Source organism: Chlorocebus sabaeus, chromosome 16 (genome assembly GCF_047675955.1).
Source record: "Chlorocebus sabaeus isolate Y175 chromosome 16, mChlSab1.0.hap1, whole genome shotgun sequence".
NCBI classification, from domain to species: domain Eukaryota; kingdom Metazoa; phylum Chordata; class Mammalia; order Primates; family Cercopithecidae; genus Chlorocebus; species Chlorocebus sabaeus.
The window spans coordinates 80261697-80278058 of NC_132919.1; the positions used below are offsets into that span (position 1 = coordinate 80261697).

The following is a 16362-nucleotide window of genomic DNA, read 5'->3' on the forward strand; positions in this document are numbered from 1 at the left end:
CGCCGAGCGGGGAGCGGGGTGGGGACAGGTAAAGACGCAGACTCCCCTCCTGCCCCACGGAGCACCCTCTGCACCCACCGGCTGCCACAGACTCCCCGGCGTGCTGCAGTTTAAGGAAGCCTCCGGGTGCTGGTCGTGAGCCCAAGCCCATCTCAGCCGCTCCCCCAACCTCTGTGCCCCCTCCTCACCCCCTTCCCTAAGCTGAGGTGTGGCCGGGCACCTGAGTCTCACCCCACGCTCCACAGTCTCAGGCCACCCCCTCCAGCCGTGCCACGCTCCCCTCCCTTGGTCCTCATGCAGCCTGCCTGGAGCTGCCCGTAGGGGACGGCCTGCACCCTCTACTCTGCAGCCTCAGATCCCGCTTCCTCCCACCCGCTCTGGCAAAGCTCGTCTCTGGCAGGACCCTTCCCAGGCCCCAGAGCTGACAGGGCCTTCCCACCAAGACTCCATCTCCACGCCGCGGCTCCCCTCCTCCGCCGAGGACCAGAGGGGGGTCTCTGTTGGAAGTGTGGGTTCCGCCCCGAGGCGTGGCAGGCAGGTGGGCACAGCGGGGCTCCTTCCACAGCCGCAGGGTCGGCCTCGTCCGCGCGGTTCCAGGGACGCGGGTGGGTGAAGGCCCCGCCTGCTCCTCACTCCCCGCCGAGGTGTCCGCCTCTGCGCATTCCCCTCCTCCTGGTTCCTGCCCCCGCCTTTCTTTCCCCGGAGCCGTCCACCCCCTCGCCGGGCGCCGGCTTTCAAGCCTCAAACTTCGGGGATCCCCGGGCTGTCTTCCTGAGAGCTCTGGACGCTGCGGCCTCCCCTCGCCCTGGAAGCCCCTCTCCGGCCGCTGTCGTGGGGGGTCCCCTCTTCCGCACGCCAGTCACCTGCGCTCCTTCCTCTCCCCCGGACACGCGGGACCCCTGGCCTCGGGACCGGACCCTGGTCTCCCCTCCCCTCCGACCCACGCGCAGACCCAGCACCTGGAAGCCTGCTCGCCGCGCTCCGCCCCAGGCGCCCCGGAGCTCGCGTCCCCTCCCGCCCCTCCTGCCCCCGCGGCCGAACGCGCACGTGCGGACCCGAGTCTTCCCCGGGTCCCCGCGGAGGCGGCCCCAGGTCGGGAGGGGCCCAGCGACCGGCCCAGCGCGGGCTCCCGCTGCGCGCAAACTGCGGAGAAGGATGGAGACTGCGCCGCGGGGGCCTCGAGCGGAACGCGGGTGCCGGGTGGAACAGGGACGGTGCCGGGTGGAACCGGGACGCCGCCGCACGAGGGCCAGGCCGGGCGGAGAAAGGCGAACCGCGCTCCTCCTCAGCCGCGCGCCCCCGGACCCGGACTCCCACCCTCCCCGGGCCCGCGCCCCGGCCTCTTCCCGACCCCTCCCCGGCCTCGTGCCTCCGAATCCGGACTCCCACCCGCACGCCCTCCCCAGCCCCGCGCCCCTCCCCGGACCCACGCCCGCACCCAGGCGCGCCCTCCGCCCGCGCTCACCCGCCGGGTGGCCGTACGGGGACTCGGCCGCGCCGTCCTGCAGGCTCGCCAGGATCTCGCCCTTGCCCACGTCGCTGTCGCCCACCAGCAGGAACTTGAGCAGGAAGTCGTAGGCCCGGACCGGGCTGCCCAGCGCGCTCATCGTGCCGGCCCGGCGCCCCAACCCATGCCCGGCCCGCGGGGCTGCGCGCAAAGGCGGCGGCCGGGCCCCGAGAGGCGCCGCGCGGGCCCCGAGTCCTCGCTTGCAGCCGGCCCCGCCCCGCCGTCCAGCGCTGACAGCGCGCAGCCCCGCCCGGCCCCGCCATTGGTGGACCGCAGTTGCTAGGGCGGCTGCGCACCTTCATTGGTGTGGTTGTCCGTCCATCTTACTCTCGTCACCGCCTCCGGGCTGAAGCCCAACCGCCCCTCCTGGAAGGACGCTGTCGCCGCAGCCAATGGAGGCCCGGAGACGGAGCAGGGGCGGAGCCAGAACGAGCAGGAGGCGGGGACTCTGCTCCCGCAGCCAATGGCGGGGCGGGGCGGGGTCGAGTAGGGGGTGGGGCCAAGTGTTTACACTCTCGCGTGCGCCCGTCAGCGCCGGGAACTCGCTCCCACGCCGTCGGGTCTGCACACCCCGAGTCGGGCGGGGCGTGGGGCCGTGCAGGGTCCCGGCGTGGGGCCTCCCCACCTGCCCACCAGGGAGACCTCCGGTGCCGGGCCTGGTGGGGCTTAGGGGATCGGTCCAGTTCGCGGACTTGGCCGGAAGGACCCCCGCAGGCCGCCTCGCCGTAGAATCCAGGCTCGCGGTCTCTCCCCACGGTTCATCCAGGGCCTCGTCCTTGCCTCATTTACGCGGCGTGCCTGAATGCCTGTGTGTGCACATGCGCCTGTATACGTATGCATGTGTTCGTGTGTGTGTGCATGTCTGCGTGGCACGTGTGCCTCTGCAGGTGTCTGCACATGTATGTGTCTGCGTGTGCGTGTGTGCCTCTGCAGGTCTGCACATGTATGTGCATGTGGATGTGTGCCTTTGCAGGCACCTTTGCATGTGTCTGCGTGTGCTGCTTCTGTCTATGCATGTGCTATGTGTGTGTGCACTTGTTTGTGCATCCATGCGTGTGTTTGTGTGTGTGCTGGAGGAGAAGATGGGTTGGGACCCCTCCAGCCTTTGGGCTTCTCTTCTGCTCTCGAGAGCAAGGGGTGCCAGGGCGAGGCCTGCCCTTCGCTCTGAGGGTCTCACCAGGTGCACACTGGTTTATTTCGTGCAGAATTCAGGCAGCAGGCAAGCGGTGAACTCCGTCCTAGAAGAAGGATAATGCCTCCCCCACTTCATCCCCTCCACCCTGCGTTGTGTAGGGAACTGCTCTAGACCCCATTAGAAGTTTTTTGGGGGGAGGAACAGAAGAAGGAGCAGAAGAAGAATTACAAATTTTGACTGAAGTCAAAATTATTATATTTGTCATTTGCACTCATTTGGACCTAGAAAATGTTTACTTCGGAATGCCAATTTAGTTTGCATCACCTGTTGTTCATTGATTGATTGTTGCTTTAGTTACTAATGCAGTCACCTTTTTTTTTTTTTGAGACAGAATCTTGCTCTGATGCCCAGGCTTGAGTGCAGTGGCATAATCTTGGCTCACTGCAACTTCCACCTCCTGGGTTCAAGCCTCCCAAGTAGCTGGGATTAGAGGCATGTGCCACGACGCCCAGCTAATTTTTGCATTTTTAGTAGAGATGGGATTTCACCACCTTGGCCAGGCTGGTCTTGAACTCCTGACCTCAAGTGATCCGCCCACCTCGGCCTCCCAAAGTGCTGGGATTACAGCACTATTATTATTTTTTTTTTTAAAGGAAGTTCAGAGGAAGAAAAGAGGATGGAAGGTGGCCACTAGAAAACTGTAAGAAAGATGGCATTTAGTCCCTACCCCCACCACTCTGCCAAAAACTGGAAGAATTCAGGGGAGTTTCCTTCCCATCCCTAACCCTCAGTCTCCATGTTCCAATCAGCTGTGGGTCACATGGCTATTACCTAGTGAGGAAAGGGTACCTTTTTCTGCTCTCTCCCCACCCACACATCCAGACTCACTGTACAGTAGGGGTCAGGAGGTTCTCAGCCCAGCCTCGGGGTCACACCCAGCAGCCCAGCAGTGTTCACAGGGGGGCATGGAGAGGGGTGGCCAGACCACTTCCTGCAGAGGATAGATGACGGGGGAGCCCCTGCCTGCTCTTCTCCTGCCCCACAGAAGGTCCTCGCCACGTCCTGGTTGTCGCCTCCAAGCTGGCCTTGGCTGAGCTGGAACATGGCCACTCCCACCTGGAGGGTCAGGTAAAATAACCACGGTAGAAGAGGGCTGTGTTCAGATATGGGCATCCATCTTCTTGCCCCAAACATTGCTTTCACCAAATGGAGATGTTTATTTCTAAAGCCAAAGCAGAAGGTTTCCTCCCACCAGGGCCCCCAGCTTCCTGACGGACAGTGCTGTGGTGGGATACCTCTCCCTCTTCCCCAGTTTCAGTATATATGTAAAGTCCAGGCAGAAGGTGGAGGTGTCTGGATAGCACTAGCCCACCTTCTGCCCAACTCAGAGCCAGGTTTCCAGACCTGTCCATCTCAGATCATCGGAACATTCCTCCCTGTGGCCAGGCTGAAATCTCCTTGAACGTCCACCCTCCCATGACCTGGGGCTGCTCTGGAGGCCTCAGTGGGCAGAAGGAACGAAAGGAACATTAACTGATGCTTCTCCACAGGTAAAATGTCATCAGAAGGCGGGCACGGTGGCTCAAGCCTGTAATCCCAGCACTTCGGGAGGCTGAGACGGGTGGATCACGAGGTCAGGAGATCGAGACCATCTTGGCTAACACGGTGAAACCCCGTCTCTACTAAAAAAATACAAAAAACTAGCCGGGCGAGGTGGCGGGCGCCTGAAGTCCCAGCTACTCGGGAGGCTGAGGCAGGAGAATGGCGTGAACCCGGGAGGCGGAGCTTGCAGTGAGCTGAGATCCGGCCACTGCACTCCAGCCTGGGCGACAGAGCGAGACTCCGCCTCAAAAAAAAAAAAAAAAAAAAAAAAATGTCATCAGAAGGTGCAGGTGAGGCTGGGTGCGGTGGCTCATGCCTGTAATCCCGGCACTTTGGAAGGCCAAGGTGGGTGGATCACTTGAGGTCAGCAGTTCGAGATCAGCCTGGCCAACGTAGCAAAACCCCATCTCTACTAAAATTACAAAAATTAGCTGAGCATGGTGGCACTAGCCTGTAGTCCCAGCTACTCAGGAGGCTGAGGCAGGAGAATCGCTTGAACCCAGGAGGCAGAGGTTGCAGTGAGCCTGTCACACCACTGCACTCCAGCCTGGGCAACAGAGTGAGATGCCATCTAAAACCAAAAACAAAAATAAAGCAATCCTGTTTAGGCTTGTCTGCAATCACGAGAAAACAGGAGACAAAGGTTTACCATGTATGAAGTGATGGTTGTCTGGGTTGAACAAGGTCCCTAAAAAGATTTATTGAAATCACACCCTCCGGAAGCTGTGACTGTGACCTTCGTTGGAAATACTTTGGTCTTTGCAGATGTAATCAGGTTAGGAGGAGCTCAGTAGGGTGGGCTCTAATGCAACAGGACCATGAAAGGGTGTCAGAGACCTGTGGGGGTCCACGGGGCCCACTGTGAAAGCTGCTGCTCTGAGCCATGCCCGTGCCCCTGCCCACCCCTGCCTGCGACCACGCAGGTGTGGCCCACGAGGAGACTCCAGCAGTGAGACATGAGGGCGTCTGCTGGGGGTTCGCCAACAGGAACCCAGACTCCGAGTCCCCCGTCGGCATCCGGGCACTGTGGGTCGACTGCCAACCTCCTGTCCTGCGACACAGAGCAGCTCCCTAGTGCCACCTCCAGATGGATTTTCTGTTGCTGGAAGTTAAACCAGCCTCAGTAATTCACATAATATCTATTTCAGCATTTTCCCATGGAAGGGGTACAGGGAGGGGGCATTTTTCTTTTTTCTTCTTCCAAATTTAGCTTAAAGGCTAACATGTTTTTCATTTTTAAAATAGTTCCGTCTGCTATGTGCAAACAGTGGAAATGCAACTTGAACTAGCCTAAACAAGAAGTCGATTTTATGGAAGGATAGTTGGAGTGTCTCCTGACCGGCTGTGCCGTGGGAAAGGCCAGGTGTGGCCGGGCTGGAAGCAGCTGAGCCAGGGACCCAGTGCCAGTGAGGCCGGCCCACCTTTGTTCCTCCCGCGGTGCCCGCCTGTCTTCCTGTCGCTGTAGAGGGGCTCCCTCCTCACAGGAGAAAACATGGCCCCAAGGTTTCACCCCTTGGAGAGAGAATGGCCTCACTCACTCTCAGGCCTGGTCCCCAAATTCCCATGTAAGGGAATTCCCCGGTGAGGACCGGTGCCCACCTCCGGGTGAATCAACTACAGCGGGGGTCTCATCGCACTCGGGGCCCTGCACCTCTGCACCTTAGTGCGTCCTCTGAACGCACGGAACTGAAACCCCAGCAGATGACGCAGTTTCCAGCCGGGAGGGCCGGCGGGGGCAGAGGCAAGAAGGTCCCAGCTGGATGAGGCTGGTGGGCGAGGCAGAGGCCGTCGCCAGGCCCCTCTCTGCTCTCCCCTGCACCCGTTGCCCCTGGCACAGTCTCAATTCCCCTCTTCCCTTCGGAAGAAGAGCCCCCTGCCGGTGGTTCTCACGCTGGAGCAGGGCACGGCGGCCACACTCAGAGCCTCCCATCTTGCACTGGGGGCCCAGGAATCTGCATTTCCAACATGGTTACAGATGGTGCTGATGCTACAGCTCCGGGAACTCCACTTTGAGAACTAAGTGGGGAGAGGTCTTTCCAAACACAGCTGCACCAGCGCCCACCCCCAACGGGAGACAGCGCATGCCTTCCGAATGCTCAGAGGGGAAGCCTGCGTCCGCCTCCCAGCCCTGTGGTCTCCAGTCTTCCCCGCGGTGAGGGCCCCCGGCACTGGCTCTGCCCTTTAGGCACAGCAGGGAGGGTTCAGGGTTGGTTGCTGGCCATGGCTGTGACATAAGAGACCCAGGATTGCCGGGCGCGGTGGCTCAAGCCTGTAATCCCAGCACTTTGGGAGGCCGAGACGGGCGGATCACGAGGTCAGGAGATCGAGACCATCCTGGCTAACATGGTGAAACCCCGTCTCTACTAAAAAAATACAAAAAAACTAGCCGGGCGTGGTGGCAGCGCCTGTAGTCCCAGCTACTCGGGAGGCTGAGGCAGGAGAATGGCGTAAACCCAGGAGGCGGAGCTTGCAGTGAGCTGAGATCCGGCCACTGCACTCCAGCCTGGGCGACAGAGCCAGACTCCGTCTCAAAAAAAAAAAAAAAAAAAAAAGAGACCCAGGATGAGTGCTTGGGTGGCTTCTCCATCCACCTGGATGACCCCTGAGGCCCCACCTCATTGTCTCACCTGACTCCCACCCAATCCCCACCTCAAACCTGACCCCCACTCAACCCCCACCTCTCACCCTACCTCTCAACCAACCCCCATCCAACCCCCACCTGACCTCCTCACACCCCACCTCAAACCTGACCTCACCTCTCACTCTGTCCTCACCCCTCACCCGACTCCCATCCAACCCTCACCTGACCTCTTCACACCCCACCTCTACTGCAGTCTGGCGCAGCCCGTGTCCCCTACTCACTGGCTGTGCCTCCCTGCAGCGCTGAGCTCATGGCCCTGTTGTGGCTTCTGTTCCTGCCCCATGTGAGGGCACAGCCCACGTCTGCTCTTCTCAGCTGTTTTGCCGAGGACACCAGACGACGTGTTTCTGGAATACTTCATGCCACTTCAGCACCTGAACAAACCAGGCCCCCGTTTTGCACGTGCGTGGCCCTTCTCACTGGGTCAGCGCCCCTGGGTCCTTCAGGACTCCACCCGGGGTGGGGGGCGACAGCTCCCGCAGCAAGCCCCTCTGCCCTGGTCCCATCAGAACCATCCACGGACACACCTGTCGCCTCCAGGGCGGGGCCGACCACACAGCAACGCCCCCAGCCTCTCCCGGGAATGAACTTTGACTTCTCCTCCACGCTGACCGCGCAGCCCTGAAAGGTTTGTAGTGAACTTGTAGAAAATGGAAAGCGTGACCCTGCTGGCCCAGCGTGTTTGGTTCTGTGGACCCAGCAGCCTGGTGTCTGACTTAGCAATTCCGTGACACTGCTGCTTCCATCAGCTGCAGAATCAAAGCTTTCAGGGGCGTGTCCAGCCAGCTCCTGAGTCTTTTCCAGGCCCCCCACTCGTGAGCCAGGTCAACCTAATGTGCGTTCGGCTCCCATTTATGTGAGGGTGGTGACGTACTAACAACTTGAGACCACGACCATGCCCAGGGGAGTTTCCGGCGTGTTTCCAGACACAGCTGAGGCTGGGTGAGTGAGGGCTGAGATGTGCGGCCTCGGGCCTTTCCCCGGACCTGGCCCCTCCCTGGACACTCCCCCCACCCTGCCTGTCGTCCCCACACTCCCCTCAGCATTCATACACGGGGCACTGCTCTGTGTCCTGCACTCGGAGGAAACGGGGGGCTCAGGCAGGTGGGTGGTCTGTCCTCAGGACAACCCAAATCCCTGACCTAAACTTTTTTTTTTTTTTTTTTTTTGAGACGGAGTCTCGCTCTGTTGTCCAGACTGGAGTGCAGTGGTGCAATCTCCGCTCACTGCAAGCTCCACCTCCCAGGTTCACGCCATTCTCCTGCCTCAGCCTCCCAAGTATCTGGGACTACAGGCACCCGCCACCACGCCTGGCTAATTTTTTGTATTTTTAGTAGAGACGGGGTTTCACCGTGTTAGCCAGGATGGTCTTGATCTCCTGACTTCGTGATCCGCCCGCCTCGGCCTCTCAAAGTGCTGGGATTACAGGCGTGAGCCACTGCACCTGGCCAACCTAAACTTCTTCACTCCCATCTCGGGCTCACCATCGTGCAGCCCCTTTTTTTTTTTTTTTTGATACAGAATCTCACTCTGTCACCCAGGCTGGAGTGCAGTGGCCGGATCTCAGCTCACTGCAAGCTCCGCCTCCTGGGTTCACGCCATTCTCCTGCCTCAGCCTCCTGCGTAGCTGGGACTACAGGCGCCCGCCACCTCGCCCAGCTAATTTTTTTTTTTTTTCGTATTTTTTAGTAGAGACGGGGTTTCACTGTGTTAGCCAGGATGGTCTCCAACTCCTGACCTTGTGATCCGTCCGCCTTAGCCTCCCAAAGTGCTGGGATTAAAGATGTGAGCCACCGTGCCCGACCCATGCAGCCTCTTAATGAACCACCTCCCACCCTCCAGAGCCAGGACCCCCAGAGCCAGGCAGGGCACGCTGTGGACAGGGACGGGTCTGAGTTGGTCTTGAGTCAGTGGAACCCTGGAAGAAGTGGCTCCATCACTCTGGTTGCCTGGGCCATCAGGCCCTGCAGGTGTGGGTCTGGGACAGTGAGTGTGCAGGGCTGGTCTGCAGCTGCAGAGTCCAAAGGCGGGAGCCCAGAGTCCCCATCTTCAAAGACTATCACTTTGCAGGTACAGTTTCAGTAGATTAATCTGGGGGCACACAAACATTTGGTCCATCATACGGCCCATGGTAGGGGGGTACCTGGGTACCACCGAGGGTGGGAACAAGCTGTGGAATGTGGAGCCCACCTTATAGAACCTGGGCGGGGAGGTGGGTGCGGCTGTCCCCTCGGCCTCTGGTCCAGGAGCCCTCGGATGGCCCTCAGTACTAAGGGAGAGTGTCTTCAACCCAGCCCGTCGATGCTCGGGCCCGAGGGTTCTTGGCTGGGGTGCACCCTGAGCACTGTCGGGTGTTGGGCAATGTCCTGGCCCCCGTACGTTAGATGCCAGCAACACCGCCACCTCCTGCAACAATCAGAAATGCCCCCAGAATCGTCAAAGTGGGGGTCCTGCCCTTCCCAACATTTGAAGAGAAATTTTATTTCCATGTGGCAGCCTCTCTCCCGAGAGCCGCATCCTGTCCCCGCACTGCAGGACGCATTCCCAATGTTGGCCTCGGTCCTGGTGGCTCCCGCCAGCATCTCCTGGGCAGCTGTGACTGCTGCTTCCACCAGATCGAGGTGTCTGCCATGGCCAAGCATGCAGTGGAGAGCATGGCCATGGGGACAGCAGGGCTGGGGGCAAGGGAGGATCCAGAAGCGTCCGGCCTGGGGCCGACGGGTAGTGACCACCTCAGGGCACCCGAGGTTCACCCATGTTCGCCTCCCAGAAACCCTGAGAGATAGGTTTCTGTGTTGGCCAGGCTGGTCTCGAACTCCTGACCTCAAGTGATCTACCTGCCTTGGCCTCCCAAAGTGACTCATGTCTGTAATTCTGGCACTTTGGTCGTTAACCACATTCACGCTGCAGTGCAGCCGTCACCACCCTCCCTCTCCAGGTCTTCTCTATCTCCCCAAACAGACCTCGGTCCCACCGAACATCAGCTCTCCGTCCGTTCTCCCCCATCCCTGCAACATCATTTACCTCCCGTCTCTACAGACGTGACGACTCTAGGGCCCTCGTATAAGTGGAAAGACACAGTATTGTGTTTCTGTGGCTGGCTTATTTCACTGAGCGTAACGCCCTCCAGTTTCATCCATGTTGTAGCGTGTGTCGGGAGCACCTACGTTTTGGGGCTGGGTGCGGTGGCTCAGGCCTGTGATCCCAGCACTTTGGGAGGCCACAGTGGGTGGATCACTTGAAGTCAGGAGTTCAAGCCCAGCCTGGCCAACATGGTGAAACCCCGTCTCTACTAAAAATACAAAAATTAGCTGGGTGTGGTGGCACATGCCTGTGATCCCAGCTACTCGGGAGGCTAAGGCAGGAGACTCACTTGAACCCAGGAGGCAGAGGTTGCAGTGAGCTGAGATTGCACCATGGCACTCCAGCCTGGGAGACAGAACAAGACTCTGTCTCAAAAAAAAAAGTACTCCTTTTATTTTTCTTGAGACGGAGTCTCGCTCTGTTGCCCAGGCTGGAATGCAGTGGCACAATCTCGGCTCACTGCAACCTCCATCTCTCGAGTTCAAGTGATTCTCCTGCCTCAGCTTCCCAAGTAGCTGGGACTACAGGCACGTACCACCATGTCCCGATAATTTTTTGTAATCATTTTTTCTTTCTTTCTTTTTTTTTTTTTTTGAGACGGAGTCTCGCTCTGTCACCCAGGCTGGAGTGCAGTGGCCCGCTCTCTGCTCACTGCAAGCTCCGCCTCCCGGGTTCGCGCAATTCTCCTGCCTCAGCCTCCCGAGCAGCTGGGACTACAGGCGCCCGCCACCTCGCCCGGCTTATTTTTTTGTATTTTTAGTAGAGACGGGGTTTCACCATGTTAGCCAGGATGGTCTCGATCTCCTGACCTCGTGATCCGCCCGTCTCGGCCTCCCAAAGTGCTGGGATTACAGGCTTGAGCCACCGCGCCCGGCATTTTTTCTTTCTTTCTTTCTTTTTTTTCTTTTTTGAGATGGAGTCTCGCTCTGTCACTCAGGCTGGAGTGCAGTGGTGTGATCTCGGCTCACTGCAACCTCTGCCTTCCAGGTTCAAGTGATTCTCCTGCCTCAGCCTCCCGAGTAGCTGGGATGACAGGAACGTGCTACCAGGCTGGGCTAATTTTTGTATTTTTAGTAGAGATGGGGTTTTATCATCTTGGCCAGGCTGGTCTTGAACTCCTGACATTATGATCCACCCGCCTCGGCCTCCCAAAGTGCTGGGATGACAGGCGTAAGCCACCGTGCCCGGCCCTGGCTGAATAATATTATCGTATGGAAATGCTGCTTGGGGTCCTTCCATTCTTTCCTCAGCAGACACTTGGATGGCTTCGTCTCTTGGCCACCGTAGGTTGAGCTGCTGTGAGCACTGTATACGCGCCTCTGCGTGGATGTCTGTTTGAATTTCTCCTGGGCATATACGTAGGAGTAGAATTGCTGGATCACGCGGTAGTTCTCCATTCGATGGTTTGAGGAGCTGCCAGACGTGGGTTGTGTTTTTGCAGCAAGAACTCATTCTGCAGTTTGTCCTGCGGTGGGTGTTTTGCAGCATCAGTCGATGGTCTCTGGCCTAGAGCACGGCTGTGGTGCTTGGGGGGCCCCACTGCGGAAGGTGGAGAGGAGGAGGAACACCTGCCACCTCCAGGCAATACACGAGGAATTTTTTTACGTAATGCGACATTTTTATACCATCAGACTATTGGAAAGTATTTCTTTCTTAAGTTTCATTCTCTGATGCCTGGATAAAAATAGACTGAGGAACTGTAAAAAGACACTGACCATATTTCCCTGAAAGCCGGGCACTCGAGCATCGGAACTAACTCTTCTTTCTTCTCTCCTCTGCTGTCAAGAAGTAAATAGAAACGAACAGCTGAGCAGTTTGGATGTACGTCTGCTGATGACTCACCAAGCGTTCACAGCCAGGGGGCCAGTTGCTCTTCTGCTATAGAAAGAAAATCTATTTTGGCCGGGCGCGGTGGCTCATGCCTGTAATCCCAGCACTTTGGGAGGCTGAGGCAGGTGGATCCCGAGGTCAGGAGTTCAAGACCAGCCTGGCCAAGATGATGAAACCCCGTCTCTACTAAAAACACAAAAATTAGCCAGTCATGGTGGCAGGCGCCTGTAATCCCAGCTACTCGGGAGGCTGAGGCAGCAGAATCGCTTGAACCTGGGGGCGGAACTTGCAGTGAGCTGAGATTGTGCCACTGCACTCCAGCCTGAGTGACAGAGTGAGATTCCGTCTCAAAAAAAAAAAAAAAAGAAAGAAAGAAACAAAGAAAGAAAACCTATTTTAAGCAAAACTGTAACCTCATGGATGCCCCAGATGTACCAGAGCCCTGAAGACAAAACCCATTTTCACATAGGGCTCCTGCCACAGCCCCTGCCACTGCCCCACCCACTGCCGCCATGCCTCACCCCCTTACCACCTGCCCTGCCCTCTGCCCCCGTGCCCTGCCCCCTTACCACCCTTCCCACCCACTGCCCGGGTCCCTCTCCCCTTACCACCCACCCAACCACTGCCCCCATGCCTTCCCCCTGCTCCATCCCCCACTCTCACTCCACCCACTGCCCTGGTTTTCCACCCCAGTCTCCTGCCCCCATGCCGGGTCCCTGCTCCACCCACCCTGCCCACTGACCCCCCCATGCCCCGCCCCCTGTACCACCCCTGACCCCACCCACTGCCCCATGCCCCGCCCCCCCATACCACCCCCTGACCCCACCCACTGCCCCATGCCCCGCCCCCTGTACCACCCCTGACCCCACCCACTGCCCCATGCCCCGCCCCTGTACCACCCCTGACCCCACCCACTGCCCCCTGCCCCGCCCCCTGCACCATGCCCCACCCCACTGCCTCCCCTTTCCACCCACTGCCCCCATGACCCACCCCTGCCCCCGTGTTCCACCGCTGTCCCCTGGCCCCCCACTGTGCCCGCCCCCTGCTCCACCTGCCCTACCCAGGGCTTCACTCGCCCCACCCACTGCCCCCATGCCTGCCCTCTGCTCCACCATTCCGCCTCTGCCCTCCTGCCATGCTCTCCCCGTCCCTCTCTGCACACCCCACCTGCACCTGCCCATCCCCACCCTCAGCAGCCGGAGCTGTAGCTGCTGGACGGGTAGGGGAGGTCTGGGTGGGCCTGGGTGAGCCCATCGGAAGTGTGAGGGACCGAGGAGACCCCTCAGGTGTGTGTTCACAGACCCCAGGGTGATGAGGCTCCCACAGCCCAGGTGGGCGTGTCCTGCGTGGCCAGAGGAGCTAGGGGTGGGGGCCGGGGAAGACAGGGCCTCACACAGGCTGGGCACAGCTCCTCTTGGCCTGTACCTGGGGAGGGCAGCGCTGATCCCTGGGCAGGCTTCGGCTCGGGCCTGCCCAGCTCTACGTGGCTGCTGCCTGTCCTGGACCCCAGGCGTCCACACCTCATGCTAGGTGTTCTGCAGCCTCCAAGGCTCAGACCCTGGGTGTACACACCACATTCCAGTGGACACTGGAGTGTCCAGCCTCCAAGGCTTGTGTCCTTGTGTTCTTGCCCCACCTCCTGCCAGGTTTCTGCCCCGATGGTTCACACCAGGCGGACCCGAGTAGAGAAGACAGGACAGGTCTGGGCTCACATGGGTGCTCTATCGTTTCTGTTCCGGAAAGTTCGAGCAGACCCTCCCGCCCCCCGTTCCCGCCTGGCTCTACAGTTCAGAGCCACCAGGGTTCCCACTCAGGCTCTGGGGAGCTTGAAAACCCCTCAGTTGTCAGGGAGAGGGAGGCAGGCTAAACATACAGGCTTCAATTGGAGTGGGTGCTGCAGTTGTTGGTGGCCAAAGGCAACCTGTTCTGAGCCACGTGGCAGCTCCTAAGTTGGTCACGGCCCCCACAGCGGCCTGCACGGGCAGCCTCCCCCAGCACCAGTGCCTGCTGTGGGGAGAGTCTTAGGTTTTTTTTTTTTTTTTTTTTTGAGACGGAGTCTGGCTCTGTCGCCCAGGCTGGAGTACAGTGGCCGGATCTCAGCTCACTGCAAGCTCCGCCTCCCGGGTTCACACCATTCTCCTGCCTCAGCCTCCCGAGTAGCTGGGACTACAGGCGCCGCCACCACGCCCGGCTAGTTTTTTGTATTTTTTTAGTAGAGACGGGGTTTCACCGTGTTAGCCAGGATGGTCTCGATCTTCTGACCTTGTGATCCGCCCATCTCGGCCTTCCAAAGTGCTGGGATTACAGGCTTGAGCCACCGCGCCCGGCCGAGTCTTAGGTTTTAAGTGGGTCAAGCAGGACCGGCTTCAAGGAGGTCGGGGGAGCATTGCTCCCTGGTCTCAGCCCAGGCCCCTGCCTGGGGAGGTCAGCAGCTGCGCCTGAGCGGGAGGCGGGGCTGCCAGAAGGAGCAGGACACTGGAGGAGGAGAGGACAGGAAGGAGGTGGATGGACGGGGACCCTTCAACAGGGGCCACCTTTCAAAGCCAGAGCAGGCACAGCCATTCCCCAGGGTACGGGGGACCCATCTGCTCTTCCTAGCACCACAACAGCTTCACTTAGAATGGAGGTGACGCCGCAGGCTGGTGGGAAGAGATGTCCCAGGCCCCTGCAGAGGCTGCACCAGCTGTGGGCAGCCCTGAGACAGCCAGACCCCACACAGGCTGACAGGAGCCACGTGGAGGACAGAAAGGCTCTGGCAGGCTCAGCTACGCCCCCTAGTTAGGGCCAACCCCCTCTTGGGAACACTTGTTTCTGTCCGTTCATGTCTTTAATCCACATCCCGCCTGGCGAGTGTTGTGAGCTTCATTTTGCGTACTTGGAGGTGAGAGGGAGTGAGAACTTTGGCTGAGGTGGAATCCTGACTCCACCGCCTCCCAGCCAGGTTGCCAAGTTGTTTGGGCAGCAGTGCCCCCTCTGGGCCTCAGTTTCCCCGTGTCTCCAGTGGGAACGGCTCCTTGCACATGTGAGGTGTTTAGAGCTGCCGGCACAGGAGCTGCCCAGTTATATCAGTTGACATCGGCTGTTGGGTGGAGCCTCAGTTCTGTGCCCGTTACCCGCCAACACCCCGGGTGTGCGCGTTACCCAAGTCCAACAGAGTTTTGTTTAATTTTTGATGGTTGCAGCACAGTAGTCAAACTCATCCTACTCATCAGCATATCCTGGGCATCTCAGGGAGCCACAAGATGAAAACGTACCACAAGCTCCACCCCCGCCCTGGGCCATCCTGGCCACAGTAGACACCATCTTTTTTTTTTGAGTAGATTCTCACTCTGTCACCCAGTTTGGAGTGCAGCGGTGTGATCTCAGCTGACTACAACCTCCGCCTCCTGGGTTCAAGTGATTCTCCTGCTTCAGCCTCCCGAGTAGCTGGGATTACAGGCCCACGCCACCGCACCCAGCTGATTTTTGTATTTTTAGTAGAGACGGGGTTTCACCATGTTAGCCAGGCTGGTTTCCAACTCCTGACCTCAGGTGATCTGCCCGCCTTGGCCTCCCAAAGTGCTGGGATTACAGGCACAAGCCACTGCGCCCGGCTGGGAGACACTTTCTGAGTACACTGTGCACCAGGCTCTGTGGTAATGTCAGGGGATCCTCGGGATGTCGCTTCGCCAGCTGGAAACCTCTGTGGCCGGTCGCACCTTTGCCCAAGTTTTTACTCAGGACCACTGGGCTCGTTCTGTGCACTTGGCCTGGCAGGCTGTGCTCAGCTCATGGCACTGGTATGAATCTCAGATCTGCCAGGCATGGAGTGGCGAGGGGTATGTGAGCGAGAAACCATGAGGTCTGGCCACTGCACAGCCAGGCACCCTGGCCATGGTGGAGCAGGCCATTTCTGGTGCCACTGGGGGCACCCTGCGAGGCTGCAGCTGGACCAGGCGCCACCGTGCCTGGCCGAGAAAGTATTTTCAAGAGTGACTTTTGGCCAGGCATGGTGGCTCATGCCTGTAATCCCAGCACTTTGGGAGGCCAAGGCAGGCAAATCACCTGAGGTCAGGAGTTCAAGACCAGCCTGGCCAACATGGCGAAACTCCATCTCTACCAAAAATACAAAAATGAGCCGGGTATAGTGGTGTGCGCCTGTAATCCCAGCTACTCTGGAGGCTGAGGCAGGGGAATCGCTTGAACCCGGGAGGCAGAGGTTGCAGTGAGCCAAGATCGCGCCACTGCACTCCAGCCTGGGCGACAGGGTGTGAGACTCCACCACAAAAAAAAAAAAAAAAAAAAGGTTCTCAACAAAAACGTAATGGTTGCATAGTTCTGATGAAAATGTTCATGTTCTTGGCATGGAGTTAAAATGTCCAAACGGGGCCAGGCGCGGTGGCTCAAGCCTGTAATCCCAGCACTTTGGGAGGCCGAGGTGGGTGGATCACGAGGTCAGGAGATCGAGACCATCCTGGCTAACATGGTGAAACCCCGTCTCTACTAAAAATACAAAAAACTAGCCGGGCAAGGTGGCGGGCGCCTGTAGTCCCAGCTACTCGGAGGCTGAGGCAGGAGAATGGC

At 59.0% G+C, this 16362-nt stretch overlaps 1 protein-coding gene across 1 annotated transcript in view; it reads right to left on the reverse strand.

Moving 5' to 3' along the window:
- Positions 1 to 1712, reverse strand: part of RAB40B (RAB40B, member RAS oncogene family) — a 40478-nt gene extending 38766 nt beyond the window's left edge. The window contains exon 1 of the mRNA XM_008013378.3: positions 1466 to 1712. Coding sequence (XP_008011569.1) covers positions 1466 to 1607 — 142 coding nt within the window. The 5' untranslated portion in view covers positions 1608 to 1712. The remainder of the gene's footprint in view (positions 1 to 1465) is intronic.
- Positions 1713 to 16362: the final 14650 nt, after the last annotated feature.